The sequence below is a fragment of the Pisolithus orientalis genome (assembly GCF_024613125.1).
Source record: "Pisolithus orientalis strain OTSU chromosome Unknown F5J12scaffold_22, whole genome shotgun sequence".
Taxonomy (NCBI): Eukaryota; Fungi; Basidiomycota; class Agaricomycetes; order Boletales; family Pisolithaceae; genus Pisolithus; species Pisolithus orientalis.
The window spans coordinates 374953-398312 of NW_026260803.1; the positions used below are offsets into that span (position 1 = coordinate 374953).

Genomic DNA, 23360 nt, shown 5'->3' on the forward strand with positions numbered 1-23360 from the left:
AGTAATCGTACGAAACCGGTCCGAGACACCTAGCTCGGCTCTGCCGTGTCATCGTCTCCCGCACTAGCACGGTCAGACCTGATTTCACCAGAAAGGCTAAATCGTAAGCTGGACAGTCACATCCAGCTTCTGCTGCTTGGGACATCGAGCTAGAGTTTATACGAGTTAAATGTATGAGGCAGAATTAATTGACGTTGGTGAAATGTTTGTCACTACAATCAGCGAAGTTTCTCGGGAGGCGGAGATGGAGGTGGAAGCCGTGCAATACTTGCAAAGTCGAAGAGAAGTTTTTGCCATGGTATGAAGTGGGCACTTAGGAAATTGGCTCGCGCATAACACACTAAGCACTTGTGCAATTTAGACCTACTCTAACGGCCTACACAAGTCTGCAAAAATAAGTCAAGGAATGTGATGTATTTGTTTGTCCTCCGTTATATTCGTGGGGTCAACCGACATCTCCAAATATTGGCACGCTCGTCTTGTAAGACCAACCTAACTCCACCGGTATTGACAGCACCCAGGACTGTAGCCTTTATCATGGCTTCATCGACTTCACGTCGGGCCTGCTTAGCACGGAGGAAAAAGATTAACGAGCTGAACACCATGACCACACACCCATGGAGGATGAGTGCAGTCACGCATGTTGTAAGGCGGATCGGCAGTCGACGGAGCGCGGAGAGCACCTTCGACTGCGAGGAGTGCGTCAATGAATGCAGATATTAGTGCATGCTATTCAATGTACATGGATAGCAGAAACTTACCCAGGATTAATATGATACCAAACAAATTTCCGCTATCGAAGTCATCAGCGAAACAGCTCTTGAAGCGAAAGAGGCCAGCATACTTACGAACACCACAAGATGGCAGAGCTTCCATTTGCATTTCTTGTCAGTTCAATCCCAAGTTCTATTGCCAGTGGCAGTATGGTCATACAGCAACTCCCAATGACGGCCATGGAAACAAAAAGAGCTGCAGCATTGTTTGGTTTGGCTGTGTCTCGGAAGGTCAGAAAAAAGCACCTGGCGATTAAATGTGGGTCACTTCACTTACCAGCCCAGATCAGCGATAACCACAATAAAGACACGATAGGAACAAGGGTCTTGAACGTCACTCCCATACTATGCGTAAACACGCGGTCAAATAACGGCGCAGAGAATACAGCTGCAGTAATTCCGGACAGGAACAAGGTCGCACCCAGAAGGCCACATGTGGTATCTGAATAACCGACGGGTTGCTGAACGTGAGTTGTGTCACATAGATCAAATGGATAGAAGTTAAGGCAGACTCAGAAACAGGGATGAGAAGACACATACAAACCACTGAGCTGATAGGACGCTCAATACGTTGATTGCACCATCTAAGCTGCCAAAGACAAGCGTCAAGATCACAAAATCAATACGTTCACGACGCGACATATACGCCTCTTTGGAAACTGCAAGACCTAGCGTGGCACGGAACAGAGAGGTAAAAGACAGAGGTTGTTTAGAGCCTGAGTAAGCTGCGGGCCAGCGTCAGTGTGGTATGATTGGGGGCACGCTCTCGGACTTACTAGGTGGTGAAGGGGGCCAATCGAGGATGAGAAGGACAGCTGGAAGCGCTGCAGTGGATATAATACTGAGTACAACGATCTATTTCAATCAGGAGGTGAGTAACCAAGCAATATTCCTCAATACATCAACTAACCGATTGTCGTACCGTGCTCATGGAAGGGGAGAGAAGTTGGCCGAGTGCCGACCCAATCGGACCAGCTAGGCGCCAAGATTAGACGGACCTTAGGAGCAAGTGAAGCTGGCCTACCGATAGCAATGGCCATCGTTGCCGTGGTGCGACTTTTGAGATCAAACCACCTCTCCGAAAACACCGGCCCTAATATCGGGAATACTGGTTTCGAGATGGCACCGAAGAGCTATGATAGTGGAACTCAGAGCGTGACAGGGCACAGAATAGTTCATTGAATAGAAGTGACCAACCTGGCCGAAAAAGAGGAGAACATAGGCAGAGTGTGGAGATAATGAACGAATAGTGCCCGCATAGCGGACCCAAGCAGAGATGAGTAACATGACTCCCCCAATTTCTGACTGGAAGGATACAATAATGAGACTGGAGGCAAATAAACCGAATAAATGGAAAACCGCGCACGCATCGCCGTATGCCATAGCGGGAAGCAATGACAGGCACAAGGAATGAAGCAGGAAGGGATACGCAAAGTGCCATGTTTCCAAGCCAGTTAACCTGAGCCAATGAGATATCAAACTCATTGGCAGCTGACGGAGACGGCATCAACTTGCGCAAGTGGAGTGATTCCGGTGGGGCTCACTGTCAGTTGCAATAGGTCCGAACCATGACCATTGCATCCCAGTGACGATTCCGAGTATAATCTGACAGAACCGGGATGAAGTTGAGCCAGTAAGAAGAACACGACCAATAGAAGAGACTGACGAAGCCTAATAACCCTGAAAATCGCCGCTTATAGAGCCTGTAATTTGTAATACCTGGCACACTCTGAGCATTTTCAACGTGGTCGACTGAGGTGACAGTGTCTTTTCCGTCCAGGTACCCCGCACTTGACATGGTCCTCGAGAGTAAAACGACCTGGGAAGTACCACATGGACGGCCCCTAATTTATGGCGGCGCGAGCGCCGATCCCCGACTCCGGAAAGTTTTTAGTTCAAACAATATTTCAACGTCAACTTTGAGCTCGGCAGAGTTGTCGGTGTTTTTGTGTGCTTGCTCTCGCCTTTCGAATTGGCCACGTGATAGGACCTAGAGCCCTCCCGTAAGTGGTAGATAGTTGTCCGTAAGTCACGCAATACGTACTTCTGGTATCCGGGCTAATATAGTCCATGTGGGACACGAGTAGTCAGTCCTTTTGGTATGGCGATATTGTGACAGCCCGAACTGGCCGGCCCGAATCTTGAGCCGAGATGCGAGGTGGATAGAGTGGGTGGATTGACAACCAGGATAGATATATTTAACATCTGGGACGGCCTCAACTCAGCATGAGAGGTTATTGTGCGGCTTGAATATATGATGTGAATCAATAATCTCACGATTCACAGGTTGAACATACTCAGGCGAAGTCAAAGTTTCCTTGCCAACCTCAAGTGTGCAATGTTCACCCAAATGTAAAGGCAGCGCTTCATGGCTTGTACTTGAAGCAACCTTCCGGGTGCTGAGTGTGGCTTTCCAAAAACCTTTAATAACCTGGCTTGCCCTGCAGCTCGGGCAGCGAGCCATAATACATGTCTCGATATACCTGCGCGTGCATCAAGCATCATCCTGGAATAATGGATAGATATCCAGCAATTCATAAGTAGCAATGCTACAACCAGAGTGACTCATGAAGTAGCCTACCGGTGCAAATGAGCCGTGTCGTCCCTCGGGTTTATAGGCAAAATTCTCTTAATAGCCTCTACGATCTCTGGCACACCTACATTGCCAGGGTTTCGCCCTTGATGTAATCCACGACCTGAACCCATGTGACAAAAACATTTACGAACACGAGTGATAGCTTACCTTCGCTAATAGTTGGTCCACTTCTGAGCAGATTTCACGCGAATAGAACCACAGGATCTACGACGAACAAACAATCAGCATTTAGAAGTTACTTGACCTTGGGATATACTTACCTTTCCTGCTATATCCTCGAGCGCCCGCCATTCATCTCTGCTTAATACAGACATGGAAATAAATAAATAAAGGTTCCAACCCTGGGTTCCTGTGCGATAGATAGTATACATCGGCGTGACACTTACAGCTGTGGAGACATTCGGCAGACCTGCTTTTCCACATCAATCAAACCACGGCGGGTGTGGATCATATGACCTGTTGTTCGAAGAGTATTGAATTCTTTGGCAGAGGATCAAACTCATGTGACGGTGTCATCCGGTGCAGGCCCAGTTCGCAGGAAATCTACTGATCATCATCACTTCAGAGAAGTGCATGCCGTTTGGATGAGAGGGTGGCGGCAGGAAGGGAAAATTAGAAATAATGGATACAAGTCAGATAGTGAGCAAGCCACTTCGGAAGGGAAAGGTATACGCTCCAATTGATTATGTAATCAAGTGAACATCATTCCGAAGTCACGATGTTACTGCACGCTAACACCCAAGAAACCTCAATATATAAAGCTTCTTAAATGACATCGACCACATCGTTTGTGGGATTATAAACCTTCGGGCTACAATGTCGTTCTGGCCCACCTATGTAGTGTAGGTGTCTAGGAGTACATGTTTACCGTGGTATGTCATCGCGCCAGCTTATCAGATCAGGGAAGGGAAGGGATCACGTACGATCTTGAAGGTACGAGCGTCGGTGAGCTGGGCGTTCAGTTCATATTAACTACCCATGATTACTCATGAACATGTCATATGTGCCATTCTTCGATTGCATGAGTGTGATCGTGTTCCTTGCCCCAACCAAGGGATCAGGAAGCGAATAAATGGTTTAGATCTGTTTAAACCCGTCACTGACTGGTCGTGACCGCGGTTCCGTCATTCCCTGTCCCTCTGATGAATCTTATGTTTCGACTAACAGCTACGAGTGGATCGACACGTCAATCGCTTGGAAGACAGCCTCCAACTGTGGCGTACCGCCTGCTCTTCCTGGCAACAGTAAAGTGGATAGGTGGGAGGCTTTGATATTGAGCGGGGAATCAACCCCTTGCAACACACCATGTCAAAATCTTCTGTACATATGTACGTTCGCAATAGCGAAACTAGAACCTAGGACCAGCCATCAACATCACAATCCTTGTCTACAGGTTGAACATACTCAGGCGAAGTTAGCGTCTCCTTTCCCTCGTCTTGCCAGTGGCCAGTGGTTGCTGAATAATTGATGTGGAAGGCACTTTAGGGCTTGCGGTGCCGAGTATGGGTTTGCCTCCCACAACTCTTGAAAACCTGGCTTTCTCCCCAGCTCGGGCGGCAAGCCATAATTCGTGCCTCGATATTCCTGCACCTGCATCAAGCATGATTCTAGAACAACGGTTATTCAATAATTTAGTACATCAACACTGTGGGCCCGGCGTCGTCGCTTACTGCTGCAAGTGAGCTATATCATCATCTGGGTGTATACGCGGGGCTCCCTTGATAATCTCTGCAACCTCACGGAAACCCTGACGCAGAGTATCTGAATACTGTTTCTTTTGAACGGACTCCACGACCTGAACCGTGTCAAACAACGTAACTGGAGACGAGCATTGACTTACATTTGCTTAATAGTTGGTCCACTTCTGAAAAGACTGCATGCCAACAGCAGCCACAGAATCTTTAACGAACGAATAGTCAGCTTCAAGAGGTTATGACTTAAAGAGGATATCCTCGCCTTTCCTGTTATATCTTCCTCTAGCGCTCGCTTTTCATCTTCGTCCTCTGCTCCTTGCAGTGTCATCTGGAGCGTCACGATCTCTTGTACCGTGGAACGGGCATTAGCCTGTCTGCAGTGTCCAGAAATTAGGCTACTGAGCGTCAGAGGTTCACACCAACCGCATCGTGATCAGTGTGGCCTATTTGATCTGTTCGCCTGGAACTAGGACACAAATAATAGTAGAATGTAGACGAAGAATGAGGAAAAATAAGTCCTCACGGCTTGCCCTCACACACATCAAGGAGGGTGGTGCGAATGTGTTCGAGTAACTTTTTGTGTCTAGAATGGGCACTCAGGTTCATTTTAGCTGATAGCAACACCTACCCCGGCGCTAAGAGTTTGGGATATCGATGCTACCTCGTCCTGCGCGTTTCGCATTACGCGAAGTACCGACCGTCCAGTCTGTTGGCCAAGGACGTTGCACTTTTCGAGCAAACGGGGAACCACAACTTCACGGCGTGCATTCTGCATTACCTCAAGTCAGCAATCAAATAGATTCCGTGTCACCACCGAACTGACAAGTAACAGATTGAATGAGTGAGCCGGCAAACCACTCCCTACGCTGTGATAAGTTTCCGACGAACACGTTCGGTGTGCTATACTGACCTCCAGTGCCTACAGAACCACCGTTGTGTAGCCGAGTTTCCATTATCGAGGGAAGCCTTTCGAAGAACGTTACCTCCCCAACCTACATTTCGACAGTATGAACAGGCTGAGATATTACACAGCGAACACGCACGAAATTTTTCAAGTGCTCTAAACCGAACATGACTGAGAAGTCGACCACTCTACCCAGCTTCCGTTTGTCCTGATACCATCATGAGGGTGTGTTTGAGGACTTCACGCAGTTTTCCAACATACCGTAGACCGGAGACGAGATTCGGTGCCCGCAAGGTGATGCTGGATAACGGATTAGTCAAATAAACAAACGCTCGCAGCTTAGCTGATGTAGTGACTTACCAGGTTCGCTAAGACATAAAAGTGCTCCCTACATTCCGAACTTAGTATCAGATATGTTCCACAACATGATCTACCAAGAGATCACCTAATATTCCGGAATTGTTCCTTTCTCCGTTTACAAGCCGGTTCTTTATGCCAAGCTAGTGGAATTGCAATTGTGCACAGGGCACCGAAGGCGTCTGGGTTTGCGGACCGAATATCTGATGCTGAGGGGCCAGGGTCAACATTAAAGTAGGAACCATCCTTTGGGAAAACTCACAACCTCCCACGTCTATTCGCCTGCCTTCACGATCCACTTCATAGAACTCTGAACACTGTATCACTGTTGTCACGAGATGGTTGCCTGCAAGATTGGTGGACAAGGCTTTCAGCAGTAGCTCGAATTCTTCATTATTCGGAAGCGAGTGACCCCTTGGTTGATGCAGCACCCAGCTTTTATCCTGACCTGTAGATGCCACAGCAACATCGTGCTGAGCCCGCATGCGACGAACCATATCTTTGCAGCTGGATACACGAGAGACAACTGGCCGACAAACCGAATTCGTGGGATCGATACCAAGTTTCTGCAAATCTTCGAATATGTTCCCGCGACGTTTGAAATTGTAATGTTTGGGTGAGTCGCCATAATCGCCCAGCTATTTGTGTCAGGCTCGCTACCAGCCCACACATAACTGTCACAACTCACCAAAATCTCCGGACCAGAACACTTGTCAAACCAAGCAAGCTCGTCATCCAATCTTAATCTAAACCTATCCGGAGTATCTCGTCTCCACGGGAGCCATAGTTCACAGTCCAACTATGGTTTGATGGATGGTTAGATCCGAATGCACATGGGGAGAGTGTACTAACAGGCATGTATTTAAGTGGCCCGGTACGACAACCAGGGCATGGCTCGACATCAATCATCACGTCTGTGGAACCACTATTGCTGGTACGACAGACAACCCTTGCATCCCAAATGGATCGAGGAAGGTGAGCGTCCTTAATAGCGATGGAAGAGCTGCGAAAATAGGAGCCGTCGACAGTTGTATTCCACAGGAAATCATATACATGGTTAGCAAAGCTTGCCCACGATGACCAGACCCGTTGATCTGCAGAGTATCGATCACAGACGATGCGCGCCCGTAATCTACCAAGGTAGTATCCCAATCCAACTGCAAAGCGAGATCTGGCATTGTCATTGGCATAGACTAGAACGATGAGAGTGTCTCCTTGGGATGAAAATGTGACTGTATCGCCTGCGATCTTCTCCGGGAAGGTGCCACAGCGGGTGAAACCATGCCACAAGGCGTGCCTGTCATAGAGCATAAGATCCCAGTGCTGCTCCTCGACGTCTTGAAAGCAGTCGAGATAAAGTAGTGTAAACTCTGGCCAAGTGTCGGGAATCCATGCACGGTTCAAACACCTGGCAGAGCTAAGTCCGCGAGATTCCAGCTCGATGGTGATGAGGTTTCCATGACGGTCGAGACATGGCAATATGGCTTTGAAGTGATGAGGGCCGCGGCGATCGGGTATGACTGGCAACCAGACTTGGATGCCGAGATTGGTGACATCAAATCTATAAAGTCGACGAGAGTGTGCACCGCGCTGCAATGGTTCCAGGTTGTCGTGGTCTGCGTCAACGTCGAGTCCGCTTTTACGCATGTACTCCTTTAGTTCATCGACGAACTCCGGGGGTTCCAGTCTTTTCATGTCCTGACGTCCCCGAAAACAGCTCGGGTCATCTGCAAGGACACTTCTGTACCACCCGAACCGTCCCTTTCGATTCCACGCAAATATACTGTGATCACTTGTTACTCGCATTATTTCCAGCTGCAAACGCTGGAAAGCTTTCGAGCCCTCTCCATACAACATCGGCATGTTCACGCCGAACAAGCCCAACAGCGAATACGCTCGATCTTCCACTCGCGTCGTCTTCCGGTGAGCGGCCCAAGACATCATTTGGGCAACATTGGGTCGATGCCGCGGGTCCAGGCCAAACCTCAGAACATCGCATGGAATTCCTGTGATCTGCTCCAAGGTGGATGTCACGTCCTCTTTGGTGCCTATGGACACCCATCTCTTGTTAAAGAACTCGGATGTCCTCGGAGCGATAAGCTCCTGGAGTGTCCAGCCTCGCGAAAACCACTCCGGCCAACCATTGGTCCTCCCAAACTTCCCGAAGTCTTGTTCAGTAGGAAAGGCTAACTCATCGACATCGTTGAGGTAGATGTAGCACTTCTGCGAGTTGCGGTACCACCGGTACATCGAGTTGATTGCCTCCGAGAGTTCCGCACTGCTCCGCTTGTCGATGCAACATGTATCGATCCACAACCACCTATAACCGTCGTTCTGCGCCTGTTCGCAGCTCCTAATGATCTTCTGGTAGCCATCGCGCTCCCTGACATTTTCCCTTCTTCGTGCGTTCATTGTAACGAGCCCGGTCATCTCCTTGTAAGTGACCTCAGTTCCCCAACGATGTGAAAGTATAGCATAACTTGTCCTCTTATCATCAAGTTCCTTCAGGACTTCGATTTCGGGGTCGGCTCCTTGGATGTCCCTTTCCCTGTTAAGAACGGCGCTTATATCTAACAGTCGCATCTTCCTAAGAGGCGAGGGAAAAGTTCAACCTATCAACGCTAGATCAACAGCAGTGGGCAAGCCGCAGATCATTGCACATACCGCCTGGGAATCCGAGACTACAGGACGGCTCTTCGGATGGTGGGGATTATGTGTCTGGCAGAGAGAAAACGGGGCGCTTGAAATAACCCCCTCGAGTCGAAACAGGACGCATGAGACCCAGCTTCGGCGCTAGGCAGCCACAACAAGAAAACATCATGTGCAGACATCTCAACGAGGGCCCTCAGGATATTCCTTGATGTAATTCTAGATATTTATAATTTGGAGCTGGCTTACCGATTAGCATAAACACTACAACGCAGTATTATCCCAGGACGCGTAAGTAAGTCCTGGAGTGAGGACCTTTGAGTAACGCTCCTCCGTTCCGGTCCGCCGGTCCTGAGCACGTCCAGACGTAATGATTGGCAATGCATTCGCATGACAAAGATTGTTTACAGTAGTTTCTCCCTATTTTTGAGATATTTGGTTTGGTTTCCGTGTGATCAAGTTTTCGTTGAAGCGAGACGTGATAAGGTGATTTTCGATGGTTTCTGTGGTTTGTTTTTGAGATTTTAATAACTCCCGGTTATACTTTGTCGACTGAAAGTGACGACCATATCATAGCGATTCAGTGTCTCGTTTGGTGCGAGACGTCCCCGCAGATGGGGGCGAGATTAGTATAGAGTATGCATATCTTCGTCAACACGGTTCTCGTTATCCGCATGGTCCACAAACACCATAAATACTGTAATTGTAATGCGGAAGATTGTGATCCTTGATGAGCACGAGAAAAAAATCACATCACTGCGTCCTGGAGTGCCGGGAGGGAGGGTGTATTCATTCGTATTTTCGCTAACCTGCTGTAGAATCGACACTACTGCAGCTCGTAAGTGAGCTGTGGCTGTGCCGGGGCCGGAAGCGGAAATATTGGCGCCGTGTGGTCAATGTATCTACTTGACAATCATGGCACAACGACGGGTACCAACTATCGATGACCTCAGGGTATCGCTGTCTCTCTAGACATGCATGCTTTTGGTATTGATACCTTCCTCAGGTTAAGCTTTGTTATATCTGCAGGGAAGAAGAACGGTACGATGGTAGGTCTGTTGAGTCACGTATCTCGCTCACAAAATTCATGTCTCGCAACTGTTCAGCACCTGAGAACCCGCCGCGAGCATGGACACACCCGTGCAGATGTACACTGGTCGCACACGAATCGTGTCTCCTTCAATGGATCCAGTCCTCCCAGCAGACTCGGTCCCGTGCGCCAAATGCTCTCAAGTGTCCTCAATGTAGCTCGCCTTATGTGCTAGAGAGCAACAATCCCATCATTTTACGTCTTCTGGATGCAGCCAACAAGGGTCTCTCTGCGATAGGAAAGATTGTCACTGTCGCAAGTTTCACCGTAGTCGTGGTCTCTATTGGCACGGGTGATTTTCACTGTGGTTGTTTGGAATGGTAATGAATGGCTGACATCTGTTTCCAGGCATGTATATTCTCTGTACCACGTATGGCGCCTACGCTCTTCGGGAGTTTCTGGGACCCGAGTTCGTTATTGCAAGTTTCTCTGATGTGTGGGCCAGACTGACTAAGCTTCAACAAGGATGTTCGACATACTACTGTCAGATGATCCCGCTAGATGGCCCTGGCACAGTTTTATCAATCTCCCGCTCATTCCACTCTCTCTTATCATGTCTAGACTTCCAACCAAGTCCTCAATTACACCACTCGTTCCAGTTCTGCTCGCATGGCCAACGTCTGCTCCTATTCGCGCGAATAACAGCATCATCCTTGACGGCTGGCGAAATCCATTCCTTCGCACTGACCCACGAGAATTCTTGCATCCCCTCCCGCGCTGGCCACCACCGCCGATGATCCTTGGTCTTTTTGTATTCCCAGCAGTTCGGCAGGCCTACAAGCGCATGCTTGGCAACTTCACTCGGTGGCTGCTCAACTCGAACACCCCTCACGGCCAGGACATGCAGCGTGTCCTCAACGGCAACGACGACGAACCGTTTCTCCGGATTAGAGTGAATGCTAATGTGGAGGAAGATGTGCCAATTGGACAGGCCAATGTGAATGGACAGCCGCCGGGCCAACAAGGGCTTGATGCAAACAACGATAACGAAGCAAACGCACCCGCCGGAGACGCTGTTGCAGCAGCAGAGAATACCATCCGCGTTTCTGGGACTTCATTGGGTCGACTAATCGGCGGTGCACTTATCATTCCCCGTATATCCAGCTTCATGGGGTCGCTGTTGCTTCGCCTATCGATGCACTCGAGAATATTACGGAAGATACTCGCGGTACGACCACCGCTTCCCACTGGAGTGGTACCCCCCGCGATACCGCGATCTCTATTTAATGGTAAGGCGTGGTCCGAAATGAGCTTGCTGAAGCGAATCAGCTATGTGGGGTACCTAGGTTTGACCGTTGCATGGAGGGGAACCATGACATGGGCTGAATGTGACCCGGTTTGGTCAGTTCACCCATCTGGATAACAGCGAATTAGTGATGTGAGCTAACGCCACTAACAGGTGGAGGAATTCATTGGGTTTGGGAGTTTTCGTGATGGTAGGCCAGCTTTCCATCGTATTGTTGACGGCTTTTTTAAGGCGCAATTTAGGCAAAGGACTGTGTTCATCTGCTACACCTTTGGCTCACCAAGCGCGAACTTGAGAGTCGTCGAGTGAAAAATAGGTCTTTTGAGGACGTTGACGTTCAGGAGTTGGACCTCATTAACCCATCTGTTTATTCGTGATTTTGTTGCATTCTCGATTGGCCTACTCTCCTTCAAGTCGTGATTGTCTGTTCGCGGTCCATACACACACTCCGTAGTTTGATATAACCCATCACATACCGCAAGTGCTGTCCCGTGGTTATTGTGTCAAATGAGTTCATCGTTGGTGATGCTACAAGGTACAGAAACAAATGCACTGGGATACAGCAGATGTATGAACCTCTAGATCAGTCCAGTTCTAAGACCGTGCCACGCTGCACACTTCCCCATCCTACACAAGAGCAACGTCAATACTTCAAGGGCTGCACGTGGACGATACTCACCAACTAGTCGCCAATGCTTCTCGATACGACGCGATAGTGCGACCTTCTCGCCGATCTCGGTACAGGCTGGCGATGTAAGCTGGATCTTCGCAAGATCCGCCTTAACACTTAATACACGGCCACCTGTCGACGTTGATCCGATATTAATGAGCAGAAGTTCGTTTTTCGCGAGTTTGGAGACTTTAGTTTGTTTCTTGTCTTCTGTCCTGACACCGAGTAGTCGGCGGAGTAAGAACAAACTAATTTCCAACTCTGATTTTTGCTCATCGTAAATAACATTTGGGTGTTCAATCACAAGAGGGAACAGTGCGCCTACCGGTATACACTTTGGGCAGCTTGCCAACTGCGCCCAAAACCTGTCCCACCAAACGATCGGCACGGCAAAGTGTAGGGTCAATCTTCGTTCCGACACCAATGAGACCACCCGGTACAGCAAACGATAAATGATTGTTCTCCGCATGCAACGATACGATTCTGCTGAAAATGGGCTTGCAACGATTCCGTCCAGCACTGTCTTTTGTAACGATTCCCGGTCGAATTTCAACCTCCTGCCCGACACGTAGGATACCCGTAAGAATCGATCCTCCCGCTACTCCTCCCTTTAGTTCATCCACTTCCGCACCGGGCTTGTTGACATCAAATGATCGAATGACGATGAGCCTCGGATCCGAGGTAAAGTCGCGGACAGGAATTGGTATCTTTTTAACGATGTATTCGTTCACTGCGTCGATGTTGTATTTGAGCTGAGCAGAGATGGGGACTATTGGCGACGATTCTGCGACAGTGCCTAGAGGGGTTGTGCCTGATCAGCGGCCGTGGAACGTTCGACGGGAAAAAATAAAATAAAAACCTTTAACGAAAGCGGCGATGCTCTTCTGGTGCTCAAGGGCCTGTTCCTGTTTAATTAGGTCGACTTTGTTCTGGAGGATAATTATATTCTCCAGCTTCATTATCTCCACTGCCGCCAAGTGTTCCGAGGTCTGAGGCTGAGGACATGTTTCGTTGCCGGCAACCAGTAGCAGCGCCGCATCCATGACTGCCGCACCGTTAAGCATGGTAGCCATCAGAATGTCGTGTCCTGGACAATCGACGAACGATACGTGGCGTATGAGTTTCATGCGGTGTCCGCAGCCTGGTCGTTCGCATGGTGGATTATCCTCTTTATCTGAACGGTATGATCTATAGCATCCTGGACGTGGGCACGCTGGGTTTTCACATTTATAGATCTAACCGATGCATGGGAGTCGGTCTGAATTGACGAAATGGCTGGGAGGGATTGAAACTTACTTTAGCGTTAGCATAACCAAGCTTGATGGTGATATTACGGACGAGCTCGTTCTTGAATCGAACCGTTTGCACGCCTGATATAGCTTTTACGACAGTTGATTTTCCGTGAGCTACGTGCCCTATGGTACCTGCAAATAGCACGCGTTTTCTGATCAACACCAACACCACCGGGGTCTGAGGATAACAATTACCAAGGTTGATTGTCGCCTGAACAACATACAGGTCTCAGTTACTACATCCGAACACACCTCCTGCCCACTCATCAAACGCACCTGTTTCGAGATAACCTCAGGCGAAAGAGGTGTCAGAGTTGAAGGATCAACGTCAATCTGTGGAATATCTTCGACCTCGTCCTCTGAGTCTTCTGACTCTGAATCGTCGTGGCGCTTTTGCAGTGTTTCCTCGTCTGACATTTTTTCGTCGGTTGTCTGTCTGTGACCGACGTGTGAAGTTGGAGATATGATAGACGATATGATCGTTCAAGCGAGTCAAATCTTCCAAAGCGTCACGGAGCACTGATCGGATAAGGAAACCTCTCCTCAGGGGGTTACTTGACCTGCTTCAATCATGACTAGATTAGGGGGCTCGTTAGCATTTGGCATCGCTTTACCAGTCGAATGAGGTGGGAACGTCGCTATGCGAGGGCGAAAACGCTCCAGATGAAAAATCCAGGCAGATACGCAAAACTGCCTCTCTGCTAGATCTCTCCTGCGACATGGCAAATACTGGTGCTCCACAGGCAGCATCTGGGCAGAATACGTCATATTTCATGGAGCTCCGCGGATGACATTTTACTAGATCGTCGTGTCCCATTCCTCTCCCGTTCCAAATATTTTTTAACTACCATCAAGCAGCATACCAATCATGCTTGGTGAAGGTAGGACATCGTGCACGGTGAAGATGGAAGTTACCACCTCGCTGACTAGCATACTTTCCCTCTGCAGCAGACGCCAAATTTCCAGGTCAGGAGGGTGGAGGATTACCCCCTTCACCTTCTGCTGTTAACCCCGGACAGGTGCATCCACTTCGCTTTTTTATATATGTCACAACTAACGGACTGTAATCACGCACAGGTTTATCCAAAATCCAGCCTGCACGGTAATTTCCCATTACGATGTCGGAACGACCCCAGCTCATTTTTCTGATAGCCGCACCAGCTGGCTCCATTCCAGGTTCAGGGAACGAGCCCGGCACTTCCTGTATTATCGGGAATCCCTATCTTTTCGAGGATGCCCTTCAGAAGCTGGAAAATTCATTGGACAACTTAATTCAGATAATTGGAAGCGAGCAAAAGGCGACCGGGTACTCCGAGGAAGCGACTAGCCTTCTAGAAAAGTTCGAGGGCTGGAGGGAGGAATTGCGGGCCGTACACGCGGATCGGTTGCCTGGCAGTTACCCTGAACGGCCTCAATCTGGGGCATCTGGTGGTCTCTTCGTTGACTGATTCCACTGTATGACTCGTATAATTTCATGTCGTATATAATACATTGTAGCACTATGCCGTGCAACAAAAATGGTGCGATACTTTACAGAGCAAAAAATGCAAGCCAATTCTCCCATTCGTACAGCAACTAGACGTCCCCCTTTGCTTTAGAGAGATCCAAATAAAATGTAAGTAACAACGAGAGCCAGAGAGACAGATGGGGTAGATGATTGTGATTGAGACATGGGGACGTTCAGCATGTGCGTTTCCAAGATTGTTGGGACTGAGGTTTTCCGGTGCAAAAAATTCCAAAGTGTCGAGGGGTGCGTGTGAAAACTCTAGGCGTACTCGTTGCATCATCACCGCCGGATGGGTCAGGGTCGGGAGGCGGGTGGGAAGGATGCTGTCGGTGGACAGGTCGAGAGTGACCAGAATTCAATCGAGTCTTCTTCTTTGATTGCCGGCAGTGCTTTTCTTCGTGAGGGGAGGGTTTCGAAGGGAAAGCATCCGGTGCTGTACAGTGTCAACTTGGTCGCCCCCTGGTCCATAATATGTATAACCTACGAGGCATCGATGCGGCAATATTATTGATTGGCCACGGTGGCGTACGCCTGTGCTGATCGGTTGGCGTTTGTAGCACAGGTGCAGTGCGCTTCGCCTGAGCAGTGGCGAAGTTCCTCATTGACTCCGCTATGCCAAGTTGTGCATAGGGATCGCTGTTGTGACAAATGACCAAGCGGGTGGTGAGCGGCAGAAGCAGTCTATCTACTCGTTCTGCAAGGAGTTATTAGGACGAACACTTCGGAAGGCTGTTTATGAATTAAGCTACCTAAAAGTTCGGCCGGGAACTCCTCCCGATGTTGTCGCAGAAGGACAAGCATTTTAAAATAAGCAGATTTGAATGGCTGATACTCGGCTGAGCACGACGTAAATAGGTGAAGCTTGAGGCCGACTTGAGTGAGAGTCATCCGTGCCACCTTGAAATTACCTTGGTTATACTGCGGTCGAGAGCCACCAGCGGGGGGTGGAAACATCACATACCTCGACTATGGCAAGTAACTGACGACATCCGTCGGTGAGAAGTGTTTTCATGACGTAGTGGCAAAACTATCCCTACCTTCCTACCGTGGTGTTTGACGACGGCGTCAGTGAATAAATTGTTATGTTTCATAAGATGCTCCGCCGCCTCTAAGAAATCCCGTAATGACGACAAACGATGTGCTATATCTATAGCAAACTCGCGAATGTTTAGAGGGGGAAGTGGCATGTCGTCGGACATCGGGGATAAATTGAAAGGGAAGAACAAAAGTTCGGAACTAAGAAAGAGGGAAGGGCCAGGAAGCAGAGGTGTGTGCTGTGGCACAGTAGTCCGGTATTAAAAGACTCCAGCAGGCACCGAGAATATTATAGTTGGCATAAAGTCGCGCGGTACATCCCGAAGAACGGGCCTGGATGATTGATACCCACTCAGCGCCAACTGCTGGTCGGCCAACGTTCCAACCACTAGTGGTACTTTCCATTTTTACTCCCTCGGAAAGTGATCACCGTTGCCAAGGAACCTTCCAGACGCTGGTTTTGTTTTCCCTAAGATAGACCATGCCCTCTGAGCACCCTTGATTTCGAAGTTTCGACTCGGCTCAGCCCTGTTGGGCAAGGCAAGTCACGTGTTAATAATCGTCGCGGACAGATCTCGTTTCTCAAGAGCTCATTGGCCAGAGACAACTTGTTTACGTCAGCAATTGCAATACTCTTGTTTCACAGTCACATCACGCAGGGAGGCAACAGCGTGTAGGCTGTCGGGCTGATCCGCATGCTCACAGTCTCCATCATTATTGTGTTTCTTTCAGCCCTGGAACGACCAAACTGTGCATGTTAGGGGTACTCGCGATGGTTGTGTACATACGAACTTCCCGTGCGAATCGGAATTACGTACGACCACCAAACAACGCGTCTAATAATATTATAAGCCCAAAGGCGTGTCTACTACGTCTCCATCGCGCTGAGCCAACAAAGGCACTCCGTCACATAGCCGTGAGGGTGCATCACAGGTCGGAAGGGACCCACAATTATTAAGATGGAGTCGTCCACACAGAGAGCCGAAGCAGAGCGTCAGCGGCGGCTCGAGATTCGCAGGCAGATCAAAGCCTTGCAAGCTGAACTGACAGATCTTCCCAGTGACAGCGTCTTGCTGTCGCCCGAGCGAAAACGCACTGGATCCGTTTTGCTTGCACCGTCTACGCCATCTCCCAGTGAGTATTACGTGTCTTGTGTTGAGATGATATCAAGTCAGCTTTGGTGATAGGGAAGAAAAGGCGACTTGGACACGGGTCGGATCCAGGACGTAAGCTGGCCTCCAAAGGGAGTGTGAGCAATCCACGGCCACAGGAATCAAACGAACAGGCCAATACGACCAGCCATACATTTGCGCCACCGCCTGTAGTCCCCCAACACTTGAAGCCTCCACCGTCAAACGTCCTTCAGAAACTTTCAAATCTCCGCAACCAGTCTGGTGAACAGTCAACACCTTTATATAACCGATCCTCTAGTCTATCTGAGAAGCCCCAACCTCGATCCGATGTGACCGTGGCGAGGCAACCCGTCCACGAGGTTTCTCATGAGTCCTCCCACTCTGTACCCGAAAGGGATGACAGTCTCGCGATTGTGGAGGAACTGCGGATGGGCCCTATGGATCACAAAGCACCACCGGACGACCCTCTTTTCGACCACTTCGAGCCCAATTCCGGCATCCGTCTTTCGTACGTACTTAGTAGTCAACTCTCCATCCGGCATAATTTAACGCCGGGTGTCCCTGGTCGACCACAGCACGAGGTCACTTTCGCATGAAGACCTCCAGGAATATCTCCGCGGCCGTTACTACCTTTCTCCGTCTCGCCTATATTCCTGCATTCGCCTCCTCCCAAACAAATCAGGGTATGATGTTCCGGTGGAGGGTGACTGGGTGACGATTGCTGTAGTCGCTGAACGCGGGCCGGTTCGCGTCAGCCGTGCACCCGTCAGTGCCGAACCTGGGGATGACGGTCATGCTTCGGACAACGGAACTAGTAGTGCATTAGAGCCCCGTGAAAGGCTGACCAAGAAACAAAATCACCCACCCAAGCCTCACGGGAAAAAGTACGTGAATATGAAGCTGATAGACTTTGGAGCCCGTTCTAGATCTTCGGCAACGGGGGGAAAGGCAACTCTACGAGGGGACGCATTTTTGTCGTTGCTGTTGTTTGAATCGGATGGTTTCGATAAGGTCAAGCAAGATGATGGGACGGAACGCAAGATATACAAAGGTGGCAGTAGAGGGGCGTACGAGGCCATGTCAAAGCTCAAAGAAGGGGATGTGATCGCAATCTTGAACCCCAGGGTATTGAAACCATATCAGGTAACCCTCTCCGGGCAGAGTTGCAGCCTTCCATTCATACTGACTCTTGGGCTAGCGCTCTGACGACAATCCTCATCCGACAAACAACATTCTTGCTGTTACTCCGGAATCTGCAGGTTCCATCGCATTTATTGGACGTGCGAGGGACCTTGGCATGTGCAAAGTCACGAAGCGCGATGGGACCGTTTGTGGAAGCTGGACCGACAAGCGCGTGAGCGAGGTGTGCGACTGGCACTTGACAAATGCTGTTCAGAGACAACGTGCAGGTCGTGCAGAATTTTTTGTAGGGTGAGTCACTATTGATTTACGAGATATTATAATTACAATTTTGCGTGCAGAACGTCGGGCATGTCAACCTCTGCAGCGCGGAAACGTAAAGGGGATTACGACCCATCCCGTCAATGGGGTTTGAAACCTGAGCCGACTTCAAATGATTCAACTTATGTCGTATCTGGTCATGTAGTCGGCGGGTCAGCGGGTAATTTGTTTGTCTCGGAAAGATTGGGCCGTGAGGCACAAGCCAGGGCGAAGCGTCAGTTGGAGAAGAATGCTGACCGGGAACTCAAGACACTACTGGAGCGGGACAAGGAGGGCATGAAGGCAGTCACAAAAGCCCGGGAATACGCTGCCCAGATGTCCAAGTCGTCCAAGGCAACATCCAAAGGGAAAGTTGACAAGGGCAAACAGAAGGCGCGAGACCTATTATCAACAGGTGACGAGGTGAACACGTCGGTTGCAGAAGTTTCGTCTTCATCTGTGAAGCAAGCATACTCGGCGAGCATAATAAAACAGCTTGGATTTGATCCCGCTGCTAAAGTTGGAAAGCGGGGGGATGATCCTTGCTTGCAGAAGAAGGTACGTCAAAATCGGGACACGATAGAAATCCCCCACCCCAACTCTTACTGTGCCTTCATAACAGATAGATGCATTGACTGCAGTCCAGTCAACCAGGAAGAACATAGACCTCGGTCCGCGACCCGGTCCGAAGGTTCGATCAGGTGTGTCCGTTCCAGCTTTTATGCTGGGGAAGGCAGAGGATATCGACGAATGGAGACATACTCTAAAGTCCCGACAATGTGCATTCGGGAGATGAGGCTTTGGTGGATTTGGACAGTGATTCATGAGACCCAAAGCATATTAGATATCACGTTATACCTAGCTTACACGAGGATACGGATGATCGACGAACAACGGTAACCGTTGGGAAACGAAGGAGTTCACAGCAATGAGGGAATAAAGGCCGTTGGGGAGCAAGAAATTCAGACACTAATCACAGTTTACAATCCCAAACGAAATATCCGTCCGCCTAGTCAGCCTTTTTGTCCGACACCAGACCATTCGACTTGTTGAATTCTGTCGCGAGACGGTCGTATTCAGCGGCCTGTTGAGCTGCCTGCTTCTTCAAGGTTTCTACAGGGGAGTAAATTTATCAATGGGAACGGCGCTGGCAATGTCGATTGCATTACTAACCAAAATCACGAGACCGTGTCTCACTCTCTGCTAATTTCTTCTTCAAATCGTCAATCTGTTTGGATTGTTCTTCAAGGACGGCGGTGCTCTTGGAGGAGTTTGCAGTCTGCATACGCAAGGGAAATGCATCAATAATACGAAAGATTGTAGTCATATTCAAGGAAAACTTGCCGCTTTTTTCAGCTTTGCATATTCCTCCTGTGCGTGGATCAGGTCCAGAATGATGTAGAACGTGCGCGTCAACACGAGCGAAAGGAAGAGGCAGAATCCTGTGAGATACATATTCCTCTGGGCGCTGCATTCATCGAAGAGAAGCACGTAATCAGAAACGCCCATGAACACGTGTTTGGCAAAAGGCGGCGTACTAGAACTTGCGAGCTGCAACAGAGGACTCGGCTCTTACGTCTTGCATCGCTTGGCCTTTCTTGAACATTTCTGCTTCTTCGGTGACCCGGAACATTCGTTGGAGAGCGTCCATGAAGAGAATTCCAACGAAGCTGTGGGGGAATGAGTTTTAGCAAAGTCGGAAGTAATACGGGATATATGTGGCGAACATGATGTATGTACATACATGAAGGATATCTTGAGGGCATATGCGATCTTTGCCACTATAGGGCTCTCAGACAAGAAGCGGAACACTTTCTTCCTGATTGTATATGGAAGGGGGAACACCAGGATACAGAACGTCACCATCTGCGAAGCGATGATACCATGAAGTGTCGTGCCAGACCAAGTAGACTGCGCAACGCACCTCCGCCGCAAGAAGCAGGAACGTCAAGGAATAGCTGAGCGGTAGACGGTTAGAAAGCACTTTCTAATATCATGATAATAGTCTTACTAGATGGTCATCGTTGGAGTGATCTTCGGTACAAATGAGGTGGAAGGAATGCGCTGGAGTACCTGCAGACGTGGTCAGCTGCATGTATATCTCGTGCACGTGAGGCGTGACGTCACACACATAGCCATTGCCATGCTTATCTAATGTTTTCCCATCGCCGTAGATCGCGACTCGACGCGTCAGATCATCCGCCTCTGATCAGAAAGATACAAAAGGGCGCACCCACCGAACTGCTTATTAGGACTATTACCGGGTCTCGTTTACATAGAAACCGAACACCAAACATGGCACCGCTCGCAGTGCACATCAAGCATGCTGGAAAGGTGCACGATGTCGAGCTCGATCCCGATCTGCCTCCTACCGCGTTCAAGGAGGCAGTATACCAGGTTACCGGTGTGCCTCTTGACAGAATGAAAGTGATGGTCAAAGGTGGTGTTCTCAAGGTATGTGCATTTGACACCCCCCACTATGATCCTAAACTTATGCGTTTCCTTGGAAGGACGACACGGACTGGAAGAAAGTAGCACCCAAAGCCGTGCGTTGCCAGGGACCCGTGGCATGGTAATGGCGAATACTGATTTTTCCTTCTTACTTCTCTCTTAGGGTCAAACATTCATGATGATCGGTGCTGCAGGTGAACTTCCCAAGCCGCCCGAAAAGCCCGTAGTTTTCCTCGAAGGTACGTCAAGTGATATACGCGTCATCCTCGAAACTGATAGACGTTATACCTACCAGACATGGACGAATCAGAGTTAGCGCAGGCGGTAGGGTTACTGTGCTATGGAACAGCGTTTTCACTGACTGTGCTCACAGCTCGCACTGCCTGTAGGACTAAAGAAGTGGGTATTTGCGCCAACTAACCCAGACACGTCCCTGATCATTTAAAGTCTTGGTAATACTTGTTACATGAACGCGACTGTACAAGCAATGCGGGCGATACCGGAGCTCCGAATAGCCCTTGGCACGTACGTTCAGTTCCATGCTGCGTCTAACGCGCATATATCCTGACTGCTACCTCTGCGAAATAGGTCATCCCCATTAGACGTCCTACCGAAGGCGTTGCGTGACTTGTACAACAACATGTCGAATACCACGGAAAGCGTAGTTCCCATCTCGTTTTTGACCGAGCTTCGTCGGGTGGTGCCTCAGTTCGGGGAGCTGGATAGATCGAAGGCGGGTATGATGCCAGGCTATGCGCAGCAGGGTCGGTTTTCATCTCAGCTTTCGGCCAATGAAACAATTTATTCATTCCCTAAGCAGATGCGGAGGAATGTTGGACGCAAATGACGAATGCACTCAAAGAAGTGCCTGGCATTGGTGCTGACGGCTCCTCTGTATCTGGGAAGAAATTCGTAGATCAGTTCATGACAGGAGAAATGCGTAGAGAGTATGTATTTCTTCGTTTTTTCTTTGGGAAAACCGCGATAATGTTGGTATAGACTCAAATGTGATGAAGATGAAAATGAGCCACCGACTGTCTCCACTGAACGGGTCCTTAAGATTGAGTGCAACATATCAAACACGACAAATTACATGCATACCGGCATCATGGATGTTCGTGTTGGACTTACCAAACCCCGTTCACGATATGCTAACGTGTGATGGATGTATCCAGGCCTTGAACCAGAAAGTCGAGAAGAATTCATCTTCCCTGATGCGTGCGGCCATGTATACTCAAACTTCTCGAATGTCCCGCCTGCCAAGTTACCTTAGCGTACATGTGGTTCGCTTCGCATGGCGTCGTGATATAGGGAAGAAAACGAAGATTATGGTTAGTTGTCTATGAACTTGCCTGTTTTGAGATTAACGTAAGAGCTTGTAGCGCAAAGTGAAGTTCATGACGGAGTTCGATGCTCTCGATATAGCGACCCCGGAACTTGCGCAGAAACTTACGCCCGTTTCCCGGAGGCTGAAAGAAATTGAGAAGGAACGCACAGAACGGAGGAAGGTCCGTAAGCGGACCAAGGTGGTGCAGGCTTCTACTCCAGCCCCGAACACTTCTCAATCAGACATGAATGTCGACGAACCCCAAGCATCAGCGTCAACTGCAGCGCCAGGAGAGCTTGAAGAGGAAGACGTGTATCGTTCACGAGAACTGACGGAATTAGAGGGTTTGGTAGACCCATCGTTGAAAGAGGATTTCGGATGCAGTGTGACAGGCTTGTATGACCTCGTGGGTGTGTCTAATCTCTTCGCTTTTTCCCTGTCGTATTCTCAGCAGTACGTGTCTCCAGCTATTGTGACCCACAAAGGCGCACAGGCAGACGCTGGCCACTACATGGGCTTTGTCAAGAAGAGCGTGTTCCATGGCGGAAGTTCTGTAAATGGCTCCGCGACTACTCCTGACAAGGGCTTCGACGAGGATGACGAGGATTGGTATAAGTTTGACGATGACAAGGTGTCAATCTTCCCCAAGGAGAAGTTGGGAACGATTGATGGCGGAGGTGAGTTACTCGAGCCTTTTGCATTTAAATTGTACTGACATATGGCCTGGTTTGGAAGGCGAGGATTCCTCGGCATATGTTCTCCTGTACAAGAGCAAAACACTTGGGTAATTGTGTCATTATATGCGTACGTATGAATACATAGAAGGCCAAGCTACCACACATGTTTGTTATTCAGTCAATGTACGGATGTACTCATGAAGAATTTCGATAGTTGAACGACGCACGGTCTCGGATTCCAGCGAAATGGACGATCTTTGATGGTAGCACATACCTTCGAGAGCGTAGGAATTCCGCACAGAAATGCAAATTAGACTTATACCTCAAGAGGGATGATCCCGCTTCTGTGGCTAGGTGACAGCTGTGAGTGATCGGCGTCCATTATGCTTTGGGACATGGGACCTGCTCGAACTCGGGCATACAAAGGCCTTGCGATACAGATGACGGTATCTTGAACTGGTACTGAATACATGCCTCTCAGCATTCGCCAACATGAACGTCCTAAGGAAAACACTGGCA

At 49.3% G+C, this 23360-nt stretch overlaps 9 protein-coding genes across 9 annotated transcripts; 4 read left to right on the plus strand and 5 right to left on the minus strand.

The window, feature by feature from the left end:
• Positions 1 to 218: 218 nt before the first annotated feature.
• On the minus strand, positions 219 to 2571 carry F5J12DRAFT_894335 (major facilitator superfamily domain-containing protein; the record flags this gene model as incomplete). The annotated part of the gene is made up of 15 exons (XM_051747733.1): positions 219 to 312; positions 368 to 386; positions 455 to 563; positions 616 to 689; positions 762 to 793; positions 849 to 990; positions 1051 to 1234; positions 1314 to 1498; positions 1550 to 1628; positions 1684 to 1748; positions 1798 to 1906; positions 1971 to 2078; positions 2140 to 2264; positions 2318 to 2378; positions 2440 to 2571. The coding sequence occupies 15 exons, from the start codon at positions 2569 to 2571 to the stop codon at positions 219 to 221; spliced, it is 1518 nt and encodes a 505-aa protein (XP_051598471.1).
• A 3842-nt stretch (positions 2572 to 6413) lies between these two features.
• On the minus strand, positions 6414 to 9088 carry F5J12DRAFT_225920 (heterokaryon incompatibility protein-domain-containing protein). Its single transcript, XM_051738476.1, has 4 exons — positions 8989 to 9088; positions 7177 to 8936; positions 6587 to 7123; positions 6414 to 6533 (listed from the first exon to the last, which is right to left on the minus strand). Exons 2-3 carry the CDS (start codon positions 8905 to 8907, stop codon positions 6695 to 6697), a joined length of 2160 nt encoding a protein of 719 aa, XP_051598472.1. The 5' UTR covers positions 8908 to 8936; positions 8989 to 9088; the 3' UTR covers positions 6414 to 6533; positions 6587 to 6694.
• A 729-nt stretch (positions 9089 to 9817) lies between these two features.
• Positions 9818 to 11805, plus strand: F5J12DRAFT_842004 (uncharacterized protein). Its single transcript, XM_051746150.1, has 7 exons — positions 9818 to 9927; positions 9980 to 10022; positions 10080 to 10355; positions 10412 to 10472; positions 10529 to 11404; positions 11463 to 11499; positions 11552 to 11805. Exons 1-7 carry the CDS (start codon positions 9889 to 9891, stop codon positions 11684 to 11686), a joined length of 1467 nt encoding a protein of 488 aa, XP_051598473.1. The 5' UTR covers positions 9818 to 9888; the 3' UTR covers positions 11687 to 11805.
• F5J12DRAFT_842009 (elongation factor Tu GTP binding domain-containing protein) lies at positions 11806 to 13765 on the minus strand. Its single transcript, XM_051746151.1, has 7 exons — positions 13548 to 13765; positions 13467 to 13482; positions 13276 to 13403; positions 12839 to 13214; positions 12305 to 12775; positions 11989 to 12240; positions 11806 to 11936 (listed from the first exon to the last, which is right to left on the minus strand). Exons 1-7 carry the CDS (start codon positions 13686 to 13688, stop codon positions 11893 to 11895), a joined length of 1428 nt encoding a protein of 475 aa, XP_051598474.1. The 5' UTR covers positions 13689 to 13765; the 3' UTR covers positions 11806 to 11892.
• Positions 13766 to 13874: 109 nt separating this feature from the next.
• On the plus strand, positions 13875 to 14872 carry F5J12DRAFT_842016 (uncharacterized protein). The gene is made up of 4 exons (XM_051746152.1): positions 13875 to 14152; positions 14220 to 14290; positions 14349 to 14373; positions 14424 to 14872. Exons 1-4 carry the CDS (start codon positions 14140 to 14142, stop codon positions 14717 to 14719), a joined length of 405 nt encoding a protein of 134 aa, XP_051598475.1. The 5' UTR covers positions 13875 to 14139; the 3' UTR covers positions 14720 to 14872.
• On the minus strand, positions 14826 to 16341 carry F5J12DRAFT_226048 (uncharacterized protein). Its single transcript, XM_051738477.1, has 5 exons — positions 15816 to 16341; positions 15740 to 15757; positions 15528 to 15675; positions 15263 to 15472; positions 14826 to 15211 (listed from the first exon to the last, which is right to left on the minus strand). Exons 1-5 carry the CDS (start codon positions 15975 to 15977, stop codon positions 14952 to 14954), a joined length of 798 nt encoding a protein of 265 aa, XP_051598476.1. The 5' UTR covers positions 15978 to 16341; the 3' UTR covers positions 14826 to 14951.
• A 431-nt stretch (positions 16342 to 16772) lies between these two features.
• Positions 16773 to 19182, plus strand: F5J12DRAFT_906373 (uncharacterized protein; the record flags this gene model as incomplete). Its single annotated transcript, XM_051748781.1, has 6 exons — positions 16773 to 16947; positions 17001 to 17454; positions 17522 to 18089; positions 18145 to 18377; positions 18428 to 18944; positions 19009 to 19182. The coding sequence occupies 6 exons, from the start codon at positions 16773 to 16775 to the stop codon at positions 19180 to 19182; spliced, it is 2121 nt and encodes a 706-aa protein (XP_051598477.1).
• On the minus strand, positions 19007 to 20490 carry F5J12DRAFT_226050 (B-cell receptor-associated protein 31-like-domain-containing protein). Its single transcript, XM_051738478.1, has 7 exons — positions 20398 to 20490; positions 20311 to 20344; positions 20131 to 20252; positions 19925 to 20056; positions 19731 to 19854; positions 19560 to 19665; positions 19007 to 19499 (listed from the first exon to the last, which is right to left on the minus strand). The coding sequence occupies exons 1-7, from the start codon at positions 20406 to 20408 to the stop codon at positions 19396 to 19398; spliced, it is 633 nt and encodes a 210-aa protein (XP_051598478.1). The 5' UTR covers positions 20409 to 20490; the 3' UTR covers positions 19007 to 19395.
• Positions 20491 to 20560: 70 nt separating this feature from the next.
• On the plus strand, positions 20561 to 23072 carry F5J12DRAFT_226076 (uncharacterized protein). The gene is made up of 13 exons (XM_051738479.1): positions 20561 to 20840; positions 20897 to 20932; positions 21001 to 21076; positions 21133 to 21161; positions 21211 to 21236; positions 21285 to 21362; positions 21426 to 21601; positions 21658 to 21784; positions 21837 to 21951; positions 22013 to 22168; positions 22220 to 22574; positions 22632 to 22841; positions 22900 to 23072. Exons 1-13 carry the CDS (start codon positions 20682 to 20684, stop codon positions 22950 to 22952), a joined length of 1596 nt encoding a protein of 531 aa, XP_051598479.1. The 5' UTR covers positions 20561 to 20681; the 3' UTR covers positions 22953 to 23072.
• The last annotated feature ends 288 nt before the right edge of the window (positions 23073 to 23360 follow it).

What these genes read in the sequence shown, in the direction of transcription:
- F5J12DRAFT_226076 (XM_051738479.1), top strand. Translation starts at nt 20,682, where the DNA reads ATGGCACCGCTCGCAGTGCACATCAAGCATGCTGGAAAGGTGCACGAT. An exon ending in GCCCGTAGTTTTCCTCGAAG is followed by an intron (nt 21,077 to 21,132) that starts GTACGTCAAGTG and finishes TATACCTACCAG; the next exon opens with ACATGGACGAATCAGAGTTA. An exon ending in GCCAGGCTATGCGCAGCAGG is followed by an intron (nt 21,602 to 21,657) that starts GTCGGTTTTCAT and finishes TTCCCTAAGCAG; the next exon opens with ATGCGGAGGAATGTTGGACG.
- F5J12DRAFT_842004 (XM_051746150.1), top strand. Translation starts at nt 9,889, where the DNA reads ATGGCACAACGACGGGTACCAACTATCGATGACCTCAGG. An exon ending in CAACTATCGATGACCTCAGG is followed by an intron (nt 9,928 to 9,979) that starts GTATCGCTGTCT and finishes TACCTTCCTCAG; the next exon opens with GTTAAGCTTTGTTATATCTG. An exon ending in GGAAGAAGAACGGTACGATG is followed by an intron (nt 10,023 to 10,079) that starts GTAGGTCTGTTG and finishes GCAACTGTTCAG; the next exon opens with CACCTGAGAACCCGCCGCGA.
- F5J12DRAFT_226050 (XM_051738478.1), bottom strand. An exon ending in GTTGCAGCTCGCAAGTTCTA is followed by an intron (nt 19,855 to 19,924) that starts GTACGCCGCCTT and finishes CGATGAATGCAG; the next exon opens with CGCCCAGAGGAATATGTATC. An exon ending in ATGCAAAGCTGAAAAAAGCG is followed by an intron (nt 19,666 to 19,730) that starts GCAAGTTTTCCT and finishes TTGCGTATGCAG; the next exon opens with ACTGCAAACTCCTCCAAGAG.
- F5J12DRAFT_842016 (XM_051746152.1), top strand. An exon ending in CTGCTGTTAACCCCGGACAG is followed by an intron (nt 14,291 to 14,348) that starts GTGCATCCACTT and finishes AATCACGCACAG; the next exon opens with GTTTATCCAAAATCCAGCCT. An exon ending in TCCAAAATCCAGCCTGCACG is followed by an intron (nt 14,374 to 14,423) that starts GTAATTTCCCAT and finishes TTTTTCTGATAG; the next exon opens with CCGCACCAGCTGGCTCCATT.
- F5J12DRAFT_226048 (XM_051738477.1), bottom strand. Translation starts at nt 15,977, where the DNA reads ATGTCCGACGACATGCCACTTCCCCCTCTAAACATTCGCGAGTTTGCT. An exon ending in GTTCCCGGCCGAACTTTTAG is followed by an intron (nt 15,473 to 15,527) that starts GTAGCTTAATTC and finishes AACTCCTTGCAG; the next exon opens with AACGAGTAGATAGACTGCTT. An exon ending in TATTGCCGCATCGATGCCTC is followed by an intron (nt 15,212 to 15,262) that starts GTAGGTTATACA and finishes GACACTGTACAG; the next exon opens with CACCGGATGCTTTCCCTTCG.
- F5J12DRAFT_842009 (XM_051746151.1), bottom strand. Translation starts at nt 13,688, where the DNA reads ATGTCAGACGAGGAAACACTGCAAAAGCGCCACGACGATTCAGAGTCA. An exon ending in TTGGTTATGCTAACGCTAAA is followed by an intron (nt 13,215 to 13,275) that starts GTAAGTTTCAAT and finishes TGCATCGGTTAG; the next exon opens with ATCTATAAATGTGAAAACCC. An exon ending in CATCGCCGCTTTCGTTAAAG is followed by an intron (nt 12,776 to 12,838) that starts GTTTTTATTTTA and finishes CAACCCCTCTAG; the next exon opens with GCACTGTCGCAGAATCGTCG.
- F5J12DRAFT_225920 (XM_051738476.1), bottom strand. Translation starts at nt 8,907, where the DNA reads ATGCGACTGTTAGATATAAGCGCCGTTCTTAACAGGGAAAGGGACATC. An exon ending in GGCCACTTAAATACATGCCT is followed by an intron (nt 7,124 to 7,176) that starts GTTAGTACACTC and finishes ATCAAACCATAG; the next exon opens with TTGGACTGTGAACTATGGCT.